The sequence below is a fragment of the Drosophila serrata genome, unplaced genomic scaffold, assembly GCF_035046125.1.
Source record: "Drosophila serrata isolate PLE 108 unplaced genomic scaffold, ASM3504612v1 contig_240, whole genome shotgun sequence".
In the NCBI taxonomy this organism is placed as follows: domain Eukaryota; kingdom Metazoa; phylum Arthropoda; class Insecta; order Diptera; family Drosophilidae; genus Drosophila; species Drosophila serrata.
This window is the reverse complement of record NW_028257138.1, coordinates 7,496,473-7,522,817: the sequence shown is the minus strand read 5'-3', so window position 1 is coordinate 7,522,817 and position 26,345 is coordinate 7,496,473. Positions and strand designations below refer to the sequence as shown.

At 36.9% G+C, this 26,345-nt stretch overlaps 2 protein-coding genes across 2 annotated transcripts in view; both read right to left on the bottom strand.

The window, feature by feature from the left end:
• Positions 1-1,762: 1,762 nt before the first annotated feature.
• The window catches only part of LOC110183122 (neuroguidin), a 49,686-nt gene continuing 25,103 nt past the window's right edge, over positions 1,763-26,345 (bottom strand). Inside the window, exons 3-5 of the mRNA XM_020951313.2 lie at positions 2,444-3,132; positions 2,191-2,378; positions 1,763-2,124 (exon numbers count right to left, since the gene is read on the bottom strand). Of these exons, the coding sequence (XP_020806972.2) occupies positions 1,982-2,124; positions 2,191-2,378; positions 2,444-3,132 (1,020 nt within the window). The 3' untranslated portion in view covers positions 1,763-1,981. The remainder of the gene's footprint in view (positions 2,125-2,190; positions 2,379-2,443; positions 3,133-26,345) is intronic.
• LOC110183081 (phospholipase B1, membrane-associated) lies at positions 20,889-26,058 on the bottom strand. The gene has a single exon (XM_086831000.1). The coding sequence runs from the start codon at positions 22,679-22,681 to the stop codon at positions 21,350-21,352; it is 1,332 nt and encodes a 443-aa protein (XP_086687126.1). The 5' UTR covers positions 22,682-26,058; the 3' UTR covers positions 20,889-21,349.

Below are 26,345 nucleotides of genomic sequence, written 5' to 3'. Positions count from 1 at the left end.
ATTTGCACTTGAATGGAAATCGTAATGGTAAAAAATATAAATGTAAATATATTTCAAACCGAAGAGAACAAAGTCTAGATCATGTTTTTGGTCAGAAAAAAGACATGGAACAAAGGACAAAACGAAAATACACATTTTAGTCGTTCTTTAAAAATTTGTGCTAGAAATTCGGCTATTAAAATTATTTAAGTTCGTACATACACTTGGAGAAAAAGTACACATCGTCGCTTCGTTTCATCGTTTTGTTTTTCTTTCTTTCTTTCGTTACATTTTGGTTTTCACTTTAACATATTCAGTCTTTCAGCTTTCAACATAAATAAATTAATTAAATTAATTTATTTGATTACATTTAAAAACATCTTGTGTTGCTTGTTGGATTGCTGCCTGTAAATAATTTCGAGTTCTATTGCATTTATGTGGTAATTTCTCGCTTGTCTGCCTTATACGCTTGCGTTGTCTTTAAAATTTATAGCCAAAAAGTTGTTTCAAGAGAATTTTGAAAAAATTTCACATACCGGTCAAAGTTGGTTGTAAAAGCCAAAAGTTTGCTTTGCTTGTTTCCATTGCTGCCTTACTTAACTTAATTGCTACGCTTTCTGTATTTATCATTTACATTTAGTTGTAGTAATTATTATATATTTTGTAATATAGTTTTTCGATCTCAATCCCTTCCTTCCCTCCTTCCCTCACGTAAACTGCCTTCGGTTTGGGTTTTACTTTTCATCAATTTAAAATCTTTTCACGTGGACGTAGCATCTATTCGTTCTCCAAAATGGTTTTGCTTAACCTTAATTTAATCGTTATATATATATAAGAAATATATAAAATTTTGTGTCTAAATTCAGTTGTTTTTAGGAGTTTTTTGTTTTTTGTTTGAAACTAAAACCACTTTCCGTTACATTTCGTCTGAAAGCTTTCTCAAATATCGTTTCAATTTGTATTTATTTGGTTTTCTATGTTTTGTTTTTTTGGGTGGGGCTTACGTTATCGTAGTTCTATATAGTCTTTATTGCGATCATTGCTTTTATATACGCCAACTGAAAGTTTGTTGTCTAAATTGTTTCTCATTTCGTACGTTTCTTACTGTGTAAACCGGTCTCTTGTTAAGGCATCTGCTTTTTGTCACTGAAGTGGTAGGTTTTTGTTTCGTTTTTAGTTTTGGTTTTGCATTTTTTGGGGTTTTATTTTCAATATCTTTTCAGCTGCATTGGAATTTTGGATTAATTTCTATTTCAACTTAGGATTTTTCGTATAATTTAAAGACTCCGAAAGTTGATTTTATATTTGCCCAAACGTTCTTTTTTAGATTTGACTCCTAAAAACAACGAAATACATTTGTTATTCATTAGTGAATAATTTTGCTGTGCCTTAAGTTACAATTTTAATTTGAAAAGTGTTTCGTTCTTTCGCTTTTGGTTTTTGCGTTGTAATATAGTTACTAGACAAAGTTTCTCGATTTAAATTCAATTTAGAATTTAGAATTTCGATTTTTCATATTTTTGGGGATTTCTTAATTTAGATTCTCCTCGCATATATCTCTTACTAAACTTAAATTTGCATTACTGTTCGGCCTAAAATTGTATGCAGTTTACAATGCGTATTTGTTATTCTTTCTTTTTTTTTATAGATTACTTTGAATATTAATTATTTTTACGCATATAATGCCCTTGCTGGATACGGCTTCCTAATTGTTAACCTGAAAACTTAAAATAAACTAAAATACAAGTCTTATGATTAAATACAAAATAAATAAAAACACATGTTTATGTTGCAAAATCAAAGAAAAGTTTAATTTCAATTAAAAAACTTAACATTATACAATGAAATATCAACCGAGGTTTCTTTTGAACACAAAAAATATATATAAAAAAGCATAAATTTTTCAAACAAATCTTAAGGAATATATATTCATGTTTTTATATTGTTATATTCCTTTTGTAAACTAAATCTTTTTGTCACTATATTTAGTGGTGGCTTGCGATTAATGGAACTTTCGCTTTTTGCCACCACGCTGCTTCTTGCCCTTGCCCTTGCCCTTCTTGGCCAGTTTACGCTTTTTGCTGCCATCACCACGCATCGCGGATTCCCGACTGATTTCCCCAAGAATTTCATCGCCAAGTGTGCCTGTGAATAGAATTAAAGTATCCTTAATTAGTAAAGATCAGTTAAAGTACTATATTAATCACTTACCCAACGTGGTCAGCTTGCGTTGCCGATGCTTCTCCGCCTTGGTCACCGGCAGACGCATCAAATAGGTCTCCTCGTACTCCTGCTTCTCCTTTTGCGCATGGGAAAGAATCTGTTGAGCCCGGGAGCCAGATGATATCTCTGTGGGGGCATCCAAATACTCTTCCTTCAGATCTTGCAGCATGGAGGAACTAAGGGGAAATAATTAATAATAATAATTACTATTAGCTCCACTAGAAACTCTTAACAAACTCACGTGATGGCCCGCTTCTTGGCCCTCTCAAGAGCCTTCTTCTCCTTGTCCGCATCACGCTCATCGCCATCGTAGTACACAGGCTTAATGCGTGGCGGCACATAGACTCCAGATTTTCCAGCTGTGGCTGCCTTTCGAGGCTTTTTCGCTGGTCCTGCCCCATCCTCGTCCTCCTCATCCTCATCCTCATCACTGTCGCTGCCTGCCTCCGCCTCATCCTCATCGTCATCGTCATGGGCACCATCCCGGCCTGCTCCAGCCGCACTGCTCATCATATCATCCGGATTTGGTTTATAGAGTATGGGATCTGTACTGCTCGACACTCCAGTGGTGGCTGTCTTAACCAGCTTATCGATCTGATAGCGTAGCTTGTGATCTATGGGTCGAATCTTCTCCAGCACTGTGCGTATTTCGATAAGTCTTTCGATGGAGGGATCACCCTCAATGGTCTCGCCAGAGCATTTGCGGAGCACCACATAGGTCAGGTTAATCAAGTAGTCGAGCAGCATGTGATACTTTACTTCAAGGAAACTCAATCCATATTCTGTGGTAAGTTCCCCGCGTTTCACCCGCTGCAACATGCCTTCCACAAGATCTGTGACCTGTTTTACATTGCTATTCATCTCTCCCAGCAGCTGAATGGCCTGGGGAATGTCCTGCTGACCCTGAACCTCGCAATCGTAGTCGAGTGCCTTTAAAGAAACATTTTGAGACATGAAATTAATCTGTAATTTAGTTTAAATACAAATGTAGAAAGCAATAATGAGCTTACCATGCTGTTGCTCAGATATTTTCTATGCAACTAAATATAATGTGTGATATTTTGGTTTATACAGCATGCACTTGTTCAGATCTGCTCAGCATTCCACCAAACAAAATAGAAGGAGTTTGGGTATTATACACATGACACTCCCCATTCGGTTATGTGTCGCGAAACTCATTTGCATATTTTATTGGTTGCCATTTAATTATTTGCATTTTACAACATTTTTGGCCACACACTCCAGTCACTCCCCCTTCGTTCAACCCAATTCCCAACCCCATTTGGGGGGCAGCTGCTCTTTGACCCGGCTTATGCTGCATTTATTTTCAATTAATATTAATAAAGCAGGCGACGCAGGACCCTGGGTTCAGTCGGGGGATTTGTCTATTTTAGAGATTAATTGCAAAATAGCATGGATCGCACAATTTTTTTTTGTACTTTGTTTGGTTTGATTTTGTCATTGGTGGTCTGTGAATTTTGTCTGCAGTTTACAAAGCAATTTACCAAATAATTATTTTGATAGCAAAATTGCTGGTCGAGTGCAGAGCAGCCCGCAGGTTTTATGGCACTTTTTGCCTTGAAATTTGCATATTATTATTGGCAAATTATTTTAATTGCATTTTGTGGCCAGGCATCTATATATATATACATATATATATATGTATATACATGCATAAAACAATGTGAATTCCTTTTAAAATGTGGCTAAAATGGAAAATGGACGGCTGAGGCTCTCAATTTCCATACATATTATATAATCAGCAGTACAGTTGATTCAAAAGGCGGGTCTAATTAAATGTGAAAATAACAAATGGTATTCATTTGCAGTTGGGAACAAATATGAAATTTTATTTATAATATATTGAAGGAATAATAATTTGTGTATGAAAATGTAAGAAGAAAACAGTGGTTAGCACGAGCCTCTGGAATTGATCTCGAGATCTCCAGCTCGCAGATCTGAAGATTTGCCTTTGCACCACATTTATCCTTGAATTAATTTGATTGAAGTGGCTTTATAATGCCTTGGGAATATGCAGACTTTTTTGGTAATAAAGTACAAAATTTTGTTTTCAGGGATCATCTTTAATTAGAAATGAAGCCCTCGCTACCAAAAATAATAATGACAATGGAGACAACTCTACAGGTAGAAGAAGCTTTATTTTAAGCGCTCTTCACCTGAAACTCTCTTAGGAAACAAAGAAGATATATATAAAATTTTAATTCCCAAATCATCAAAAATGTTAAATAATCTACATTTCCTTAAAATCATTTAACTATACCACAATATATGATTTAACCTTACTTAGACTATCCTACGTAAGACATAAATAATAAAATAATAATAAATATATACTGAAACCTGAGCTAAAGACCTAGCTTAGCTATTTTTCCTATTTGTTAGCTCTTTATAAATAAATTAAAATTTAAATCGTCTTAAAATCAAAATGTTATAATTTGAAATAAACAGTATAGAAATAAATAAAAGATTGCCAAGATATAATTAAAATCACCCCAAGAATGTAAAACTAAACAGAAACATGGCCTTTTAGTCGCTTTTCCCATTTATTCTAAACTGAATTAATATATTTGCATATGTTTTCATTAATCCCTATAAATTTTAATGATTCTACAAGCCTCAAAAAATGCAACATTGCATTTCAAATTCCCTAATCACTTGGCATTTGACATCGAACGGAGTGTAAGCCTGTAATGCTAACAATATAAACGTAATTACACCCTGTGACACGCACTTGACTAACGTGGAAAATAGTCAAACCTTCCGGGTTTTTGGGCAGCAACAACAACAAAAGCGTTGAATAAAACGCGGGCATATTTTAGCAGCAAAAACAGCCAATTGCAGTTAGGATGCATTCCAACTGGCTGCCATTTCGATATAGATCCCAATCCAGGACCAGGGGTCCGAAATGACCCGAAATGAGATGAGATGGGGCAGCATAACGAGGCCTCCCCATTAAAAACACCAGCAATAACAACCAAAACGGGGGGAGGAGGAGCAGGAGGAGGAGGAACCAACAACATGGTCCTGGGACCTGCCAAAAGCAATTACAACAAAATGGCAAACTATAGTTTTTGGATCCTACACATTACCCTAACCAAAACTGGACTCTGCACACACACACACCCCATCCCTTTGCGTAGCGAAATGATTTAAAATTCGACGGGCTTTTTGTGTAATTTTCGAATGGGGAAAACAACAACAAAAACGACAGCAAACAATGCAATTGTTGTTAATGTTTGTTGTAGTTGCAATTGCAATTGCAGTCGCAGTTGCAGCATTAACCGTTATTTAGCAATGGATTTTATATGTGTGCGAGTGTGTGTTTGAGGGTCTGGAAATGCGCCAGTAAGTAGGCAATGCAAATGCAATTGAATGCATTTCTGGGTGGCAAAAGGGACACCTCCCTTTTGGTTTTTACATATATACACATGCGCTGTACGTGCTGTCAACACTATATATATATATGTAGATATATATTTATATATATATATATAGAGGTATATATGTGTATATACATATATGACCATCCGCAGAATGCGAATAAACAAACAATTTTTCCCTGGCATTTTTGCCAGCGCATGAATAAAATATAAAATGCAATTTCTGTTTGTTTGCCTGGCCAGGTTATAGGGTTCCCCCTCTTTCTCTCTGCCAACACACACCACACTCACACACCCTCACACCCCAAAATCGCAGAATTTAATGACAGCATTTGATGGCGTCTGACTGCCTCTTTTGACCATTACCATTCTCATTCCCATTCCCCCCTGCCTCTACTCTGGTCCAGAGTGCATCTGCATTCGCCGCGTCTGGAATTATCATGGTTGGAATTTTTGGTATCCAATTTATTTTTATTTTATTTTATGCATTAATGTCATAAATAAATGTCGGTGTGTATTTGTGTGTGGTTTGAAATGGCGTCTGAGATAATTGCGTAAATCCCTTGCATATTTATAGGCTGCTCTCAAATTGGCATTGCGTGCATAATTTCTGACAGACGGCAGACGATAATATGAAATTGAGGGTCCTTTTGAGGGATTGGGTTTGAGTTTTCCGCCAATTTTCGTCAGCAAAATGATTGGGAAATAAGTAGCAGTTTGATGTTGGAATATTTATTAGTAGAAATATTACAATTTCACAAAGTTAATAACGTGAACTACTAGGAAAATACTTGTAAGAACTTATATTCAAAGCATTTTAGGAAGCTAACTATCCTGCAAGGGTATAAAGCAGATTATTAAGATCTTTTTCACATTTTGTTTTAGTTAGCTTAATTTTTTTTTAGAGAAAATTGCTAGTTTTACCCCTTTCGGATATTGTTATTTCAGTCAGAAGCTTATAAAGCAGTGAAGGAATCATTTCCGACCCTATAAATCATATATATTCTTGATCAGCATCAACAGCTGAGTCGATCTAGGCATGTCTGGAAGAAATCGAAATTTTTAAAAATATTTCCATTTTGCAAAAAATGATAAGGGTCATTAAAATTGTCGAAAATTGTCTAAAAATGCAATTTCCATTTAGATATGTATTATTTGAGAAGCTGTAATAATTTTTGTTGAACCCTAAATGTCTATAAAACATTTTAATAATAATTTTATTAATAGCTTCTTGCATAAAGTGAAAAATTCTTATGACAAATGGATATGTCATAACATGAAGTCTTTTTAACGCACTCTCTAATGTCCAAAATCAATCCACCGAGATACTACCTGTATTCCTTACTTTATTTTCTTCATATTTCGAAAGGAATTATATGTATTATCCCAAATTTATCCCAAAACCTGCCCCTAAGCAATCCAAACTTGAGTACAAACCCCACCCAGAACCCATAATCAAACCCAAAAAAGAAACCTCCCTTTAAGCACAACCACACACCAAAGACACACTAATGCCACCCTGACATTTAGCAAATCACAGGCACCAAGCACTTGGCATCGATTTGATGGCTGGAGTTGTGAAGGGTACCAAGCGGACAGGATCACTTGTTTCAATTAGAAGCCTTCCAAATTGGAAGGACACCCTCGAAAATTTCAGCCACGTTGCGAGGCATGCACGGTGACGCCCATTAGAAATCGATTGACATAACTCAAAAATTGTGCAAATTAACGTTAAACCAGCGAGCCAAACGACAATATGGGCGTAGGAGTGGGCCTGGACCCCGCATAAATAACGGCGGTTCGGGTCAGAGCCAGAAATATGACCTGGCAGTGGGTGGGGTGGAGAGCGGACCACGGACAGTGTTTGGCGGCTGGCTGATGAAATACGCGCAGGCTGGCGCCTAACCGCAGTGAGCCACCCAACCACATGGTCATCCTAGCTCCGCGGCGTGAAATATCCTCGCCTCCTCGCTCCTCGCTCCTCCACACACCACCCAAAAAACAGGACATCAAAATTTATGCAACGTTTCGTGCTACGTGTGTCGCTGTCTTTGTTGCCACCGCAGTTGTTGCTGTTGCTGCCATGTCCTGGGTCCTTGCATTGCCAATATCCGAAATATTGATTGGAGTTTATGGGGAGAGAGTGCTAGGAACGCAGAGCTTAGCCAGCTTTTTGGTTAGTTCGACCCCCTTGCCACCAGCGACCAGGCCATGAGAGCCACTTGCTAATAAAATAAAACCACACCAAAATCGAGCAGCGAAACTAGTAGTGTTCCTATAAAGAAATTCTCCCGATAAAAACATTGATTAAAAGTTTTGTATAAGATTATGAGATCCTTAAAGTGTCGGGATAGGAATATGTCTTCAGCTGGAATTTTTCTAAAGCATTAAACTTTAATTTCAGGTGACCTTAAGGGTATCTACGCTGTTTTTTTTTTCTAATAACTTTTGTGATATTAGGATAAACTCTAAGCTTATCTTATTTTTAAATATTAAATACATATTAGTAATGGAAGAAACAAAATCCTTTAAAAGTTTCCCCATAATTAGCTGCATAAAGGTTCTTTTAAAATTTAAACAATTATAATATAGGATGCTCCGGAAAGCATTTTGAGTTTAAAGACCTGTTAAAAGGTATTTAAAAGTAAAAACTATCTATACCCCCAGAAGGGAATTATAATTTTAGTCAGAAGCTGCGTCGAACTAGGCAAAATTTCCATTTTTGCTAAAATAGATAAAGGGTTACACGTAAAATTTTTTATTTTTATTAACCTAAAAAAAAACTAGCATACGAAATCTTTCCGAACTGAAATTAATGCATTTTTGGCTTAGTTATGAGTTTTTTAAACTTTGATTCTTCACAAAAATGTCATATAAAACTATCAAATCAAGGACTGCGAATATTTTAAGCTTAGTTATGTTCGATTTACTATGATATCCTATTCTTTATATACTTTGGCTTTCCAAAGGTATTTTCCTTTCATGTTGATTACTAAATTCATAAAAAATATTTTTTTTTTTTCCCTGATATCCACAAAACCCTCGAACCCAAAATTGTATGCTAACAAAAATGGCTGACATTTGACGCTGTTTTATGTCATTATATTTTGCTGCGGTTATGATGTTTGTTGGATTTTCCATCCCAATGGGTGGGTTTCGTTGGGGGGAAAATGGGATGGGATGCTGATGGCGGGGGAGGAGGTTCGAAATTGAACAAAAACGGGAAATGAAACTTTCTGCGGTGAAGCGGCAATGCAAATGTGAATATCCCTAAATGTACAGACACTTTTGCATATGCGTGTGATTTGCATTGTAGCAACCACTATGTGTACATAAAGGTTTATATACGCGATGGGCCAGGCCACTCATATATGCGAATGCCCAATAAATAATTGCATATTTTATACTGCATTGCACACACACACCCAGGGAGAGGAGGAACCACCGCCATTTGCCGCTTCAATTGGCATTTGGCAATTTTCAATTTTGGTTTTTTTTTTTGTATTCATTTCGCCTAACGATTCAGCAATCTATTATTTATTTAAATAATTGGCAAAAACAGAAATAAAAAAAATTAAATTAAATACAAAATCCACGAACACGAAGGTTGGGGGCTGGCTGGGAAAAACAAATTGATGGCAGCCCACAAAACGGTCTTTTCCCGTGAAAATAATTGAAATGTAAATAAAAGATGTTTTTCCCCCATTCGATTGTGCAATTCAATTTAAGGGAAAAATGGTTTTATATATATTTTACAGATAGTAATCACGAAACCTAAGCACATACCTTTGTAAAACAACACTTTCTGAAGAAGAACATAATCTAAAACCCCTCTTTAAATGTTTTAAAAATGTATTAAGAGTTTCCTTAATCTCACTTGGGGATTTCTCTTAAATTTCCAAATAAAAAAACCTCTTATGACATAAATATGAAACATATTTCCACAGATTTTATGCTGAAAACGTTTCAAAAAAACTGAGTAACAAGACAGACATGAGTACTGCAAACACAAACATGCACCAATTTTCCTACAAAAAAAAAAAAGAGAGGAAGAACTCTGACAAAGCGAATTCATCGTCGCAGGATCCTGATGATACGAGCTGCAAAACCGGAGGACAGGCAAGTCAAACAGGCTGAGCAATTTTTTTCGGAAAAACTGTTTATCCTTTTGACCGGAGGCTGGCAGCTCACACGTTGCTTATACGACGCGTGGTCAACGTTGATACACCATTTTCGCATACGCTTTTCTTTTTTTTTTTTTTCTTACCCTAAACAGGCAACAAAGTGCCACACACACACCCTTTGGCGGAGGCGTCGTCAATGGTCAAATGTCGCGCTGGAAAAGCAATTTCCATTGAAAGGACCAGGGCTAAGGATCGTGGGTTTACAAATCAAAAGAGCAAACAAGGTTAACACGATTTAACTTGGGGTACAGAAAAAAAACAAAAAAGGAGGAAAATGGAACAATTGGTGTCAAAGTTTGGGGGTTAATTTTATAAATTTATTGAATTAAGGGACAGTGTATATTTATTAATTTGCTTAAAACCTTGAAGAAATTACGAAATGGATAAATAAACTTATAAGTATAACTGGAATTTTTAAAATAAAGCACTATATAGCTTTTTTAATATTCAAATCAATGCTATAAATGATGATAAAATTCGATGTTCCTTTCAAAATATGTAGCACATTCTACCACCCTTTTAATAAGACTCAAGTTAGTTAGATCTTCTTCCTGTAAATGATCTAGTTAGATACATTCTTACCACCTCAATATATTTTATTGATCGTAGAAATAATTCAAATTCAGTTAGCAATAAAATTAAAGAATTAAATCACTAAAGAAAATTCCATTTCACACTCTAGTGTACCCTTCCGATTTCATCTGAATAAAAACCCCCTATGCTTCCTGCACTCTTTCTCTCTATATAGGAATATATTCCATTACCATTCACCCCGCCCATTCCATACAGTTCGTTATTATTTAAAAAATGCAAATATACCAGGCACATACACAAACACACAGCGGACAGAAGATGGCAGAAACACACAACAACAGCCACAAAAAAAAAGAAAACCAAAAAGCAGAAACGCGCAGCCAGGAACAAAAAAGGAACGACATTGCTATGAAATATTGCCAATCAGAAATGAAACCGAAAATAAATCGATTGTTTCAACAAACGCACATAAGCAACAACAGGACCTGAAAAAAAAGGAAAATAGAAAAGAAAAGCAGAGCAACAACCATATGTCGATGCTGCAGATCGACAGAGAGAGCGAAAGAGCGAGAGACAGCCTGGCTTTGTCCTTTTCCCCGAAAATTCTGCGTTACGCGAAAAAAATTGGGTGGTCGAATGGGTCGAGTTGGGTTGGGTGGTTCGATGGGTTGGGTTGGGTGGTGGGTGGTATGCCCACGAGTGGGCGGTGGGTCGGTTGTGGTGCGAGTGCAGTGGGTCGGCTGAGTGATTGCCGCGTCTATGTGTGGGTGCAAATTGAAACAGAGTTGAGAGCCGTCCTGATCCCCCGAAACCGTTCGCCCGAGGCCTGTCCAGTTGGAACAACCATAGACACTGAGAAAAATATATCGAGACAAGATTTATTCAAGATTTTTGGGTGTGGGAGTACATATAGACAATAAATTTTCTGTATTTTATCTGGAGATTCGAATAATCTTGGGAAGGATAAACAATGTTGGTTTATAGACTTTTGGGATGCTTTTTAATGTTATATTAAAACGTACCCAAAAATTAATGTTTTTTTGTATAAATAGGTATTATATGGATAAAAGGATGAATTGATGGATGGATATTTAAATAAATGGATATATAGATGGATATAAAAATGGATTGATAGATGAATAGATAGAAGCATTGATTGATGGATGTATATATGGATAAATAAATGGATTGATAGATAGATGTATAAATACATGGATATAAGGATAGATCTATCTATAGATAGATAGTTTTATAGATCGATAGATGGACAAATAGATTGATAGAAATATAGATAGATAGACAAATAGATAGTTAGATAGATGGATAGATACATACATAGATAGATAGATAGATAGTTAAATACATATATACACAAAAAGATAGATATTGATAGATGCATAACCCTTTTAGGCTTTTCAAGTGGCTTCTTGATAAGTTTATCTTTTAATTTATATTATCCAGACTCCATTTAAAAAAAAATTTAAATAAAAACCCCTCACATCTCATAGAATTTTTCTCACAGTGCATAGATTCGTGCAGCCCCTGGACACGTTATGCCAGCCATGTGTCGTTTGCTCGTTGGTCGTTTGGGCCTGGTTCGTGTCGCTTTGCCGCTTCTGGCCAAAAAAGCCTCGCGGGCCCAACAAGCGCGTCGAGTGATTGGGTGGAGGAAGAGATGGTCGAAGGAGGAGGAGTTGGTGGGCGGGTTCTGGGATCTAGGGCTGGGAATGAAGCTGAAGCTGGAGAGTTGTATGGATTCCGTTGCAGCACGTTGCATTTGCATGTGTGAGGCATAATTGGACGGCACGGAACGTGAACGTGAGCAGGCCCAGAGACGCATTGAATGGCAGCCACAGGGAGAGAGAGATACAGTGCTCCTCTCGTTTTCTCCTGCTCCTGCTCCTGCTCCACCGACCAGACCAGGCCTTTGCATATTGATGATGTTGCTGGAGGATGCCGCTTCCCTGTCCTTTTGCCCAGTTATTGTTGCCGCCTGCCTTTTGCCAACGAATAGTCAAAGGTTTCGGTTAGGCAAGGTTCAGACTTTAAAAAGGCCCGAGCTCTTGGAATTGGGACAACATGTGATTGAGCAAAAAGGAATGAGCAGCAGGGAAAAGGAATTGTAGGTCCTAATTAATTGAAAAATCATTTTATTGCGGTTAGAGGGATGGGATTTAATCTTTTTTCAACTCGTCTCAATGATTTTAACAGTCATTGTACTTCAAGCCAAGTTCCCCAAATAGGATGCTATCATGGAAGAGGTAGAATATTCTTTAAGTTTATTTTTTTAAGCGTCAAAAAATAACACATTTCTCTACAAAATAGTGATGTCAGAACCTTCCATAACCCCGCATTTATAACATTCCCATTTTCTTTCACAAATAAAGTCCACCTGGCTCAACTCTTCTTTATTGGAAACAACCTAGTCATACCTGTGTATATTCCCGCTTCATTCTTTCTGGGTGTGTCCATATTTTTGCACGTTGAACAAAAATTATTTATAAAATACACAAAACACAATTGTATACATACAATATATGTGAATTTATATATATATAAAGTGCAGAAAAGCGACGCTCTCTCTCACTCACATAAATTTACGTGCCAATAAAATAAACAAGCGTCGAGTTTTTGGTGATTCGCCGGCACATGGTAAAAGGCCGGGGAAAAAGTGGGGGAAAAGTGGAAAGGTGGACAGGATCTGGCGGCACAGGAAGAGGCAGCGACAGAGAGGCTTTATGCCATTTATACAGGCTCCAGCTTCAACATCCTTTCCCCGCATTTCTCCATGCATGCATAAATCGCGCGAATTTTTAACGTTGATTGTAGTACGAGAGGAATAACCGTGTGCCACCCAACCATCCAACCATCCTGTCGGGACACACACAGACGTTGTCACAACAAATGCCTCGCGAATTTTATATAAATTTTAAATACAATTTGCTATTGAGCCTGCGACGCCACCCCGAGTATAAAAACAACAGAAAATGGCAAACAAAGCTTCGAACGAACCGGGCGGATATGGATTTTCCCAAAAGTGGGGTGGAAAGGGTTAGACACTCCGCGAATATATAACAATTTTTCAGAGAGAGCGAGGGGAAGGAGGGGAAGTGGACAAACTGTCGCGTAATTGGAAATTGTGTATTGTTTCTTAGAGAGAGGTACGAACACAGCACAGATAGACCAATGTTTTCTTTTTTATTTCTCTCTCTTATTTTTTTGGGTGGCAAAATATTTGTGTACATGTCCGTTGGAGATAAGGAAAAACAGGCAGCATGGAATAGGATTAGCAATTGTTGCAAATATTGGAAATCACTATGGATAGTGTGAGGGCTTTATGAAATATCAACGATTTAAGTGGTAATCTTGGAAAATGGGAATTACTTTTGTCTTTAAAGTGTTTTTTATAAAAGAAATATAAACTCACGGGACTTATATTAACCCCTATGCTATCAAAATGAATAGGGTTTTAATCATTCCTAAAATAGTATCCAAAATTAAGCTACAAACAAGTTTATATCATCAAAACTGTACCTAAAGATGATGATTTCACACTTTTAGACACATTTAAACACTTATTCATTTCTGTTTTAACCTAGTTAGCTTTTTTATTATTTTATAATTTCTTATATAATTTATTGTTCACTTTCTCTACCTAAATAAAAAGTCACAGAATTAAATACATTTACCACCAGCACACAATTAACGCAATTACCTCCTGTCACCCACCATTGAAGCTACTTAGCAGAGAAATCCATTTGCGGCAGACAGGATCCCACACCCAAAAAAAAAAGTCCCAGGAAATCCACTCACGCATTGTCCTGGCTCTGAGACCCGTTTATGAACTGGATGGATGAATGAGAATGGACACAACTCCAGACCCAGCTAAGAAGAAACGCGTCTAATCTATTAAAAAACCCGCACAAAAACAAATCCAGTTGAGGGGAAAAAAATGTACCAAAATTTTAACCGAAAACGGGATAGAAAGGACACAGTCACAGACACAACAAGGATACGGTTAAGGACAAGGAAAGGGGACAGACTGCCAACTAAGTTGCGAGTGATGAATGAACGAGTGCATTTTCCGCAGGTTATACAACTTGACAACCGCAATTCGGGGCTGTGCTTAAAAATATACACACAGCTTCCCCTTGCTGATACGAGTCACAGATAAATTTCATAAATTAAATAGACAAACATATATGCTCAGAGAGCATATGACCGGAAAATTGCTGGGCAACCCTTCCGAACAAGAAAAATGTACGAAAAAAATCTACCCGAAAACAGAAAATCTCATTACAATTTCAACGCGATCAGACAAAGCAGCATCAGCATCAGCAGGAAGGCGGCGAACGGCGGAAACCCGTGATGATGAAATGGATTTTTATCCCAAAACTGGACACAGCGAATGCAAGAAGTATGAAAAGTATGAAAAGGATGATAACAAGAAGGGAATTATGGGGGAAAAAAATCAGGAAGACCCTCAACAAAATCGCCCACAATAGAAGCTTGGTTCAGGTAGCTTAAGATCGACTAGTGGATACCTATTACTCTGGCATTAAATGGTGATAGATATTTGTCAAAGAAAGATTTAATCAAGAGGAAGATTAAGAAAAAATAATGAAAAATAACACCATGATAAACAAATAAATATAAATGTTCCAACTCCTGTATTGTTTTTTTATACAGAAGCTTGTGATACGCAGTGAAGAAATCATTATACATCATATATATTCTTGATCAGCATCAACAGATGAGTCGATCTAGGTATGTCCGGAAGAAATTATAATTTTTGAAAATTTTTGCATTTTTGTAAAAAATGATAAGGGGTTACATCATTAAAATTGTCAAAAATGGACAAAAAAAATTAATTTTCTAAAATTTTAAATTGATTATGCAGATAGCATAGGAATGGTTTCCGAATTCAAATTACTGCCTTTTTGGTTTAGTTATGAGTTTTTTTTTAATTGAATAAATCAAAAAAATTGTCTTATCAATAAATATTGAAGCAAAAAAATGCTTATATTCTAAGCTTAGTTGTAATCGATTTCCGAATCGATCTTTTAATTTAAAGGCAATCTGTAAGTATATTATATAAACTTTTCTTCCCAAAATTAATATCCTTCTCTTTTGTTTAAGATGTATTAACGAAGCTACATTTACATTGAAAAATTCCGTATACTTCATCAAAATAAAAACTTAAAATTTACTTAGATTACTTAAAGTTCATAACGTTTGTCCTTCAGAGGGTATGCAACAAAAGCAGAAAAAAAATGAAATGAAATCACAGCATCAGCAAAAGTGGAAACCATTGCTCGCTCCGCCGGACAACCGACCAACACCACCGCCAACAACAAACAAGGCCATGGACGGAGGGAGGAAGGAGGGGAGAAGGTGGTCCTCTCAGCGCGTAAAAAATGCAAATCCCAAGTCAAAGCTTAGCGCCGTAGTAGCCCCCGTACGTGGCAACCTGGCAACATACGTGCCACCATGCCCCACACACACTTGTGCATGGAAAATGGGTATAAAAAAATCGTACGCAGGAATGGAATTTCAAAACGTATGCCCCAGCATAATGCAACACACTCCAGAGACGGGACGAGCGGGTTAGCCGGGATCTCCGTTTGGATCTCTGGAGAGGAGTTTGGGGAAAATTCAATAAAAAATGAAAATATAAAAAAACCTTGCTCTCTGCATCGTCTGCCGGGTTTCGAATTGGAGGCCAACTCCGGCTGCACAGGACTCGGAAAAAAAAACAGGAAGAGTAGGTCCTTCTCCAGTTTCCCCCCGGAGTCCTTGGATCATTGACGAGAGTGCGTTGAAGTGTAGGGCAAACAATGGCAAAATGGCATAAGCAAATGCTTCACAGGATATTTCTTCATATGGTTGGGGTAAAGGAAGAATCCAAATAAAAAAGGATTCACATTATTCTGCATGAGATGATGTATATAATATCAAATGATAAGTAATACTTTAGCTTGTGTTTAAATAAACATTTCTTTGCTAAAACTTTTAACACAAAGAGCCTCAAGAAGTAATTTAAGAACTTAGTGATGAATGGAATAAGTTTGATAATATGGATTTAGACAATCTAAACTCTAGTTACCTCTAAAATCATCTTAAATTTCTTTCCCAACCCTTTGGATTCCCATATATCCCCCTCGTGTAGACACCAACTCAATCTTCTCCAAATCGAATTGGCGCAAAAAACCTGTCGCTAGATGACTTCGATGGCAAAGAGGCCTCTTTCCCACTGGTTTTCCCACAAAACCTGTCAGTTTTCATTGCCACGAAGCGCTGATTAAAAGACGCTTCCGTTGCTTCCAAAAAGCAGACGCATCAGGAGACACATATCTACCGCAGAGGAAGCTCTGGCTGGATTCCTCGAATCCTCCTTTGCCTTTCTCCAGCAGCCATTAGCCTTCGCGTTGGCCCAAAGGACCTCGGCCAAAGGACCAACTAAACAGACGTCAAAATCATTGCCATTACGCGGAGGAGTGGAGGCGCAAGAGTTGGATTTTCCAGCTAACAATGAAACGACGCCCCCGCTGTCCCCTGTCACAGTGAGTGTCCTCCCTAGGACTTTCCTTGTCCCTGTCCCTGTCCCTGTCCCGGTTCTATCCTATCCTGTCCAGTCCAGTCCAGACCCTTCTCCTTCTCTGTTGGCCGTGGCGTGGTGGTCAACTGTCCCGCCTTAACCCGTCATCCGCATGCCTGGTCGCGGAAAAAAATACCAGAAAATGGTATGGCTGTTTCGGTGGGAAATGTGAAAAGCGTCGCCGGTTCAAGCTCAAGTAGCTTGTGTGCCATTTTTCCCATTTTTTTTTTTTGCACCCCCCTCATCCACCCATTTCTCGCTCCTCCTCGTTTTTCACGATTTTTGTTTGGGGGAAACTTTTGCTCTATTTCCGCCAACATCGCCTCGCCGTCTGGCTGACGTTTTAGCGCGGCTCGTTAGCGGTGGTGCTGGATGGCGGAGGTCTAGGGACCAGGATGCTGGATGCTGGAACCAGGATCCTGGGATCCGGTGGAGTTAGGAGTGGAGTCCTGGAGTGGGGCCCATGCGGTTGTCAGTCGCTTTATGAGACGCCTCCGCTGGTCCGTCCATGTCCTTCCTGGTCCTTTGTGTCGGCATTCTGCATGCAAAGCGAAAATGTTGTCGCTGTTTAATGTCAAACGTTGGGTTTCTTTTTTTTTTTGCTTTCTTTTTGGAACGCGAACTTTCCAAGGACTATTGTTGGTGAAATCCCCCAGGGACCACCCACACTAAATATCGAGAGTCGCAGACATTTTTGGGTGGCGCTGTGTTGATGGATTTGTCGGCATAAGCCTTCAATTGGTGGTCACCCAAAAGGACAAGGCTCTGGCATAGTGGGAAATCCAGTTGAAATTATGGGATTAAGATTGTGGTAAGATTTGAACTGATGATGTGATAAGTTTCTTAAATATATTTAGGAAATTTTTGTGGAATTACTTACTTCATTTGGTGAAGGAATAAATTTATAACTTTAGTACTTTTTATAATTGTTGAAAAGACATTGGAAAATGGTTCTAGGTTTGTACATATATTTTTTGATCAATTTTAATATATTTACAAAAATTTATCTATTCATTTGTTTACATTTTCTCAAATCTACCATTCGATTCAAAGCAAATTGGTACAGATCGTGGATTTCCAAGTTGATCTATTGCAGTTAATAGTTGCCCTGTATCGACCAGGTCTCAGCCGTGAATTATATTTATATGTTAGATGCAATAGAAATGGATCAAACAAAATTTTAGTATGTTAAAACGTATACAAAAATAATAAAAAAAAAATAATAAAAAAAAAATAATAAAAAAAAAAATAATAAAAAAAAAATTAAAAAAAAATAATAAAAAAAAATAATAAAAAAAATAATAAAAATAAAGAGTTAATTAGGAATTACATGGTCTTCAAAGTTATATATAATATTAATAGATTAAATGCTCAAAAATAAACCTACACCTGCCACATTTAGACATTTTTGTTTCATTTCATCAATATTTCGAATATGTGCAGTAAATTGATATAAAATCTTATTGTTTTGACTTTCTAACCAACTGCTACAAAAATCGTTATATTTTAAATTTATCAAACTTGGTTGCCAAATTCCGCGGTCAAAGTAAGAAGTGCTCCGAGAGGCCTTTTAAATAAAAACAAAATATATTATAAAAATATATTATTCTTCTTAAAGGTTATATGTATATTCAACCTGAACGGAATCTGTGAGATCGTTATCCCATAGGCTAGTTATGTAGCCGGATACATTTAATCCGCCTTCTACCAAGGTAAATGTCGCATTTTAAAAATCCCAAATTTTTATTGATACCAAAATATCCCGAGAGCTTTTTGTGACACTCCGTAAATATAGAGTCGTCCTCGAATATAAATTCGTATTTCGTTGCCACCGAATATTTGACCAAATTTAGCATAAGAATTATTATTATCACGTCGCGGTACATTTTCAATTTTCGATTTTAGTTTAAAACTAATTATGAAGAGTGGCATCTCTTTTATAGCATACCTTTTTAATACGGGAATAATGATAGTAATTAATATTGTAATTATAATCAGATTCTCTATGATTAATGGTACAATTTTTATACCCAATCTTGTACAAAGCTCTTTAGTAACTTGTAATTACTGATGTGAAAACTAAAATTAATGACAATTAGTTAAATATAAATTATATATATCAGGTATTTTGCTTTCCCACAAGAGAGAGAACAAATTCATAGCATTTATATAATATAGTATATCATTCGTCTATCTATATCCTGGGTTTATTCTTTTTGTGTATCCTTCGAGGACTCATTTTCAGGTTTTGCAGAAGCTAATGCTCTCGTTTGGGTTAATCAAGGCTTGAGATTTTTTAATTTTATTTATCTTTGCCGAGTGTCGTTCGTTGGGTTTGTTTGGTCTCTCATTTTGGGTTATTTGTATAGCAAACCCACTTTTCCGGCCACCCAAAAAAATAAAAAATAAAAACGCATATTTTTCAAAACGGGACAGTTTCGTTAAATGTTTAAATATGTACGTTATATCATAGGTATACATATAAACCCACACACATATTTGTATACACAGGAGGTGTATATATCAACGCCATGGCACAAACCCAGCCCCGTTAAAAAAAACTTGTACTTTATTATTACTTTTTTTCGTTTTTTGTTTTTTGTTTTTTGTGGCCACGTGTGGTTCGTGTGAGTATTTGCATGTGTGTCTGGTTGTGCTAACGCCCTTTTCGGACAGTGCATTTTTAATATAATTTTTACAACCCCATTTCTCCATTCCATTCCCCCCCTTTAGTCGCAATTTTTAACCATTTTTTTTTCGCAATTTGGTTGTTGTTCTTATTGCCCCACGTCCCCATTCTGATGATCCCATGGACAGCCTTGTTTGCAGTGGGCGTGTGTTTGTACATACATATATGTACATTTTATCCCATTTTTTTACACTTTTTGAATTTTTTTTGTGATATACTTTTTTTGTTTTATTATTTGGTGTGCTGTTTTTCATATGTGTCCGGAATCGGATTCTTTTGGGGGTTGCTCTCCGCCCATTGGCAACTGTCCGGTTTGCAGGTGGCCCTCCCGCTGCATATGCGGGAAATGTGAAAGCGCGTTGCCTTGCTTTCCTTTTTTTTATTCTTTTTTTTATTTTTTATATATATATATTAATTTCTGCATTTGTGGTGGGTAGGAGGGAATGTAATAAGCAGGAAACGTTGTCACGCGGTGGGTCAGGAGAGAGAGGAGGAGGTGTTTACTGTGAGCCGGAAAAAATATTCTTTCGCCGGATAAGCAAAAAGTATTTTAATGAATTTTTATAACGAACGGAAGGAGGGCGACTCTGGTATTGTTTTTTAGTGTTTTTTAATTAATTAAAAATATAAATTAAAAATTGCATAATATTATGTATAATTGAAACGGAGGCGGGGCAGAAGAGCAGGAAGGAAGAGAAGGGTTTAAAAGCAGACACTGAGCGGGGGAAAAAGATTTCAAACCGAAATGGGAAAATAACTTTTCTGTTTACAGATGAAATTGTAAAATAGGTCCCCTTATTTTAAATACAATTGAATAATAAATTTGAGACTTTTAAGACAATCTAGTTTATGCAACATCTACCACCGACATGTTTTCAGAAAATTTTTTCAAAAAAAGATAAGATTGTCAAAAAATTACAAAAAATTCAATTAAAATTGAAAGTGAAGGAGTCATTTCCGACCCAATAAATCATATATTTTCTTGATCGGCATCAACAGCTGAGTCGATCTAGGCATGACCGGAAGAATTTTATATCTTTGATATTTTTTTATTTTTGCAAAAAAAAAGATAAGGGGTTACATCATTCAAATTGTCAAAAATTGGCAACAAATATTTGAATTTTTGAAAATTTTAAATTGAGTATGTACATTTATTAACCTAATAAAAACTAGCATAAAAACGCTTTTCGAATTAAAATTGATTCGATTTTGGCTTAGCTATGAGTTTTTCTAACTTTAGTTTTTCGAAGAAAATGGTCATATAAAATATTCTATAAAAATATCGGTTTAAAGGCATTCTTTATTTTTTAATCTTAGTTATGATCGTCTTCTGATTCGTTCCAATAATTCAATTGCAAACTGCAAAAGGTACATATATAAACTTTTATTTACCTTACAAATTATAGAGACCGAGATTTATTTTTACAAATAGCTTACACTGTGGTTTTTTTGTTGTTATGTTTAAAGTAATATTACATAAAAGTTTTGTTGAAATCTGTCCTCAAACTAGACAAACTCGCATTTCCACTTTGGTAAACCCCTTAATATAAACACAATTCTTAATTTTTAATGTAAATAAATACAATCTGCAACATCCTACAGATATCCTATATATAATCCTTATTTTTGTGTCCCCTTAATGTTAAATAAACTACCAGTCCTTTTTGCTTAAGCTCTATACAATTTTTCCCCCGTGTGCCTCTCAAAAAAAAAACAGGTAACCTAACCCGCCTGCTGACCTTCAACTGGGCCTGACCACAAAGAAGGGATGCTCTTGGCTGGGACAGACGATCTGCTCAAGCACCTCGGGCACCTTGGAAGATTGCGGCTTGAGTTCATCGGGCAGCAACATGCTGTTCCAGAGCAAATTCGCCAGGATCGCATGTCCTCGTTGGCTAAAATGGAAACAGTCGTGGGAGAAGAGACGCCAATCAGTGCCACCGTCCGGTAACTTGGGAGCCGTAATATTAGTGATCAATGGATGAGCCACAATGGCAAAGTCATCGCGATGGAACTCGGGCAGTCGGGCAACCTCCAAATCCAGTTGCTGCCACCGGAGTACCGTCTGCTGGCGCTCTTTCAACTGACTGGAGCTCAAACGATCATCCACCAGGCAGTGACATCCAATGCGATGCACCACAAAACACTGCAACGGCAACTGGGTCATGCTGGACAGCACATCCTGAATCTTGGGTACCACAATCAGGTTGATCAGCAGACGAGGCACATGATCTCTCAGCAATCGAAAGGCCTGACGCATATCGGCGGCATGCTGCTCCAAGAACGACTCCGGCTTGTCCCAGTGACACAGATCCGAGCAGATATCATTGTTGCCCACATACACAGTCAGAAGTTTCCAGTGACGTTTCATGTCCACATTGGGATCCCGACGCAATCGATCAATAAAGACTCGAGCCTGGAAGGGCAGGTCACGGGACATGACCATTGGCTCGGCAATATTCAGCCGGGAATGGCGATAATTGGCCACCAAACTGTTGCTCACCGAGAAGCCATATAGCTTTGGATTGAAGACCTTCAGGATGTTGGGCAGCGTCAAGAAGCGTCTCCAGTCTGCCATCCCGCCGCCAGAGAAGGTTAAACCACGAAATTCATTGATCATATCGATGGCATTGTTGGAAAGGATACCATTGCCCGCTGACAGGGAATCCCCAAAAGCAGCTATAATGTCTATATCTCCAGGACGTAGTTGCTCTATCGAGGTGGGTGGATTTACAGAACGTGTGTTGTTTGTGGGACAAGGAAATGGCACCTTCTTGGATATCCTTTTCTGAATCTTTCCCTCACGCCTTCCACGGCTGCTCAGTGCCTCAATGTGGCTCAGGGCCCAGCCCAGAGTGAGCTGTCGGGTGCCCAGGAAAAGATGTCGCAGATTACGATCAATATAAGTATATTGCTGGATGCCATTCTCCAGGGCTCGGGGATTCCAGGACTGAGGACGTACTCCTATATCCGCCAGCAACTGATGGGAGCGATCCTGTCGCCGAATGCGACGATTTGCAGAGACAAGTAGCAGCATTAAAAACAGGCACAAGATGTGAGTGATACAAGTCATTTTAAATGATTCTTTAACTCATTTAAAACTCTGAAACTCTCAATTTTAAAAACCGTTTTCAGTTTTCACTTTCGCAAGCTCACGATCGCCGAACTTCTGAACGCGTTCTCAGCCAAAAGGCGAATGCGTCGAGCGTTTTTAATGCCCGCCACAAATACCATATATGAACTGCTTTGCCTCGAGCAATTATGGGCCGGATTCACTCATAGCTTGCCAATGGCTCACAACTCGCACTCCAACTCATTTCTTTCCATTAAAGCCAGAAACAACCATACACACACGATCGTTGGAGCCCAGAACTTGACTTAAAAGCGTTGACCGAGACATTACCCATCATAAAAATGACAGAGCGGTCTGATAGCAGCACCAGCCTCTGCTACAAAAATTAAATACAACAAAAAATATATATACATATATATTTATAAATAAAAACACACGCACAAAACAGGGCCCTGGGTTCAAAGATGTTGGCAACGAAACGAGAGAAAAACCTAAACAGAATACAACATACAGAATATAGTTTAATGTGCGACATAATTACCTTGTGGCAAAACATTATGAATGCTACCAAAACATGGCACATTTTGTTGTTTAAGACTAATAAAACAATAAATAAATATAAATAAATTGGAGTCAGAAGTGGCTTAATCAGGGGCGTAGACTTTGATATATGGGGTTGTAAACCCTTCTAGGTTATTCGGTCATAGCTTTATGGGGGATTATTTAGACCTATCAAGTGGTGAAAGCACTTAACAATTCTTGACCTTTAGGCTTTATTCGAGGTATTTAGTCATCTTTAGGAGGTGGTTCCCAAACAGCATTATTTCACTAATTAACTAATTAAATACTTTAATTTATGTATATTACATATTATGATTTTAGAGTTAAAGTTAAAACCCCAAATACTCCACACCACTGTTTAAAATTTTAGTTTTGTATAGCTAGCTCTCAGATGTCGATCTCTCCATTTCATGCCTGATTTTAAACAAAGAAAATAAGCACATAAAGATCTCAAAATATTTGCACATTAAGCTTAAGTAAGTTTGTAATGTAATTGTTGCTCAAATGCTTGAAATGTTAATAGCTAATTGTTTGCTTAGATCTCCCGCCAAGAGTCTTGAGTCTCTTGAGTGCTATGTATGCAAAAACACATCCGTTTTTTGGTCGAACTTGATAGCGGTTATTGCCCACACCGTGGAGTTAATTGAAATAAAATATAATTTATAAAGTAAGTGATCTATAAATATATATGGAGCTGACTCAGGTCGGGTCTTGTTTTCTTCTGTTTTTTTTTTTTTCGAGGCGTGTCGTCTGAAGGCTGTAAACTCAGCCTGCGGCTATATCTGTGGACGGACAGAGGGGCCTGAACGTGATGGAATTTTACGCTAAAGATTTATCAACTTCCGCTGGATCCCCCTTCCTGATACCTGATACCCCTTAACGGCTTCTGGGAAGCGGTCCCAGATGGTTGGGGTAGATCAAGATCAAGGATGGGCGTGGAGATCGATCTTAAAGGTACTTTAAACTGTTCCGCCTACTTAAAAGATGCGAAAACAAAGTAGAGCCTGAAGATTATATGGTTTTATTGAGTTTTATATTTAAGATCGCACAAATATTATGGTTTTTAAAACGAAAATAAAGACCAATTAAAGTTAGGCACTTGTTTATATTATATACTATATACATACATAATGTATCATAGAAATTTACGAGTCAGATCATTGCACTACAAAGTACATTTTTTATAGTTATAACACCTTTCTTCATGATATTTCTATAAATATATTATATCTATAGTCATAAGCCTCTACAGATTGTATTATTTATAGTGTGACATTTAATTGTTCTTTTAATTTGCAATTAGCTATATAAACTTTAATCCCACAATGAGAACCAAAATGTTTAGGTTCACTTAAAATCTCAATATGAGAGTTCAATTTTTAGTGGTTACCTTTAAACCGGGAAGTCTGTCTAATATTTCCGCTGCCAAAGACTAAAAACCTCTATATTTGCACAATATTTAAGGCTGTTTGTCTAACTAGAAACTACGCTTAGTAAACACTTCTAAGCAGTGTTTAGTTTTTCGTAAACATTCCATAACAGCAAGGTTTTTGTTACAAAAAGAAAGTATTATTTACAACATAGAGTTTATTTTTAGTTAATTTATTTAATAATTATCATTAAATCATAACTGAGGATTCTTTGATTCGTTATGTCAATATTTTTATATGACAATTTTTCCAAAATTTTTTTTTTTAACTCATAACTAAGCCAAATAAGCATTATTTTCAATTCGGAAAGCTTTCCTATACTAGTTTTTATTAGGTTAATAAATCGGCATACTCCATTTTTCACGATATGGAATTTTTATAGGGTCGGAAATGATTCCTTCACTTAGTTATAAGCTTCTGATTAAAATTATAGTACCATGCAAGGGTATAATAGACAAAATTAAATTAAAATTGATACAGAAATTAAATAACTACTATCTTGCGAGTAATAAACTCGTCCAACTAGTTAGTACAAGACAATTAGCACTTAAATACCGTATTGGAATTTTTTAATAAATCAATTTGTAATATATTTTAAGAGACAGCTCTTTCTAAGAAGTTCATCTATATTCAATTACCCATTAAATAAAATTATAGTTTACGTAAGCACTCAAAGATCTCTGACCTGTGAATGGTGGTTCTGGTAATAATGGTTTAATAGCTCTGTGAGCCCTTAGACTACATTTCATTTTGCACATTCCTGATCCCCCTTTTTGATGACAAATGAATCTCAATTAGATAAATACTTCTCGGTTGGAGCTATTTGTTGCTCTGCCCTCAGTCTACGATGTCGATCAAAATGCCGCAGCTTCATTTCATTTAAACTAATTGAGGCTCATTAAGTATTGTTATTAAGTGTTGTTATAGTTTGCTGTTTCAGCAACATTTCGCAGATACATTGTTGCTCAGCTTTTTTCCAGCTTAAATGCGGATAAATGGATTTTATGTTAATTGAGACTAATTTGTAAACAAGATGATATTGCTGGCTGAGCTTCTGTTGGGCTTATCCGTGTTTATGGAAAAAATCAACAACGTTTTTAAGCCAGGTTAAGAGAGTTTTTGTGGTAAGAGCTTTAAAGAGCGGCAAAAGCTTATGTTTAAAAATATTTAATTAAGTTTTAAAAGAGCTTTAAAGTGCTGCCAGATTTTTTAAAGTAAATATTGAACTTTTAAAAACTTAATTTTATAAAATTTAATCCGTACTGCAAATAGATGAAGATAATACTCAACGTATCTAAAAAGATCTATGTTATGTAATATTTTTCTTGCAAAAATCTTTTAAAACTGTATTGCATATTCCCACTATTTTTGGAAATGAAACCCAGTTCCCAGTTATAAAAGCACAACCTTGAACCACACTAATGTCAACCATAAAATATTTTCGAAATTTAACCTGTACAACAACAGTTTGTTGTCATTGTTGAAAGCCTGAATGGTTGACTATTATCACTAAGCAAGAAACACATAGAGGTGTCAAACAGTACCAAAAAGTACTATCACAAAAACGGCTGAGCCTGGAACCCCAGAGCACCCGAACGATATGTCTAGAACCCCAGGGTGCCTTCGGCTTTTTCGAGTTCGAAGCAGTCGTTCGAAACCGAGCACAACAAGAA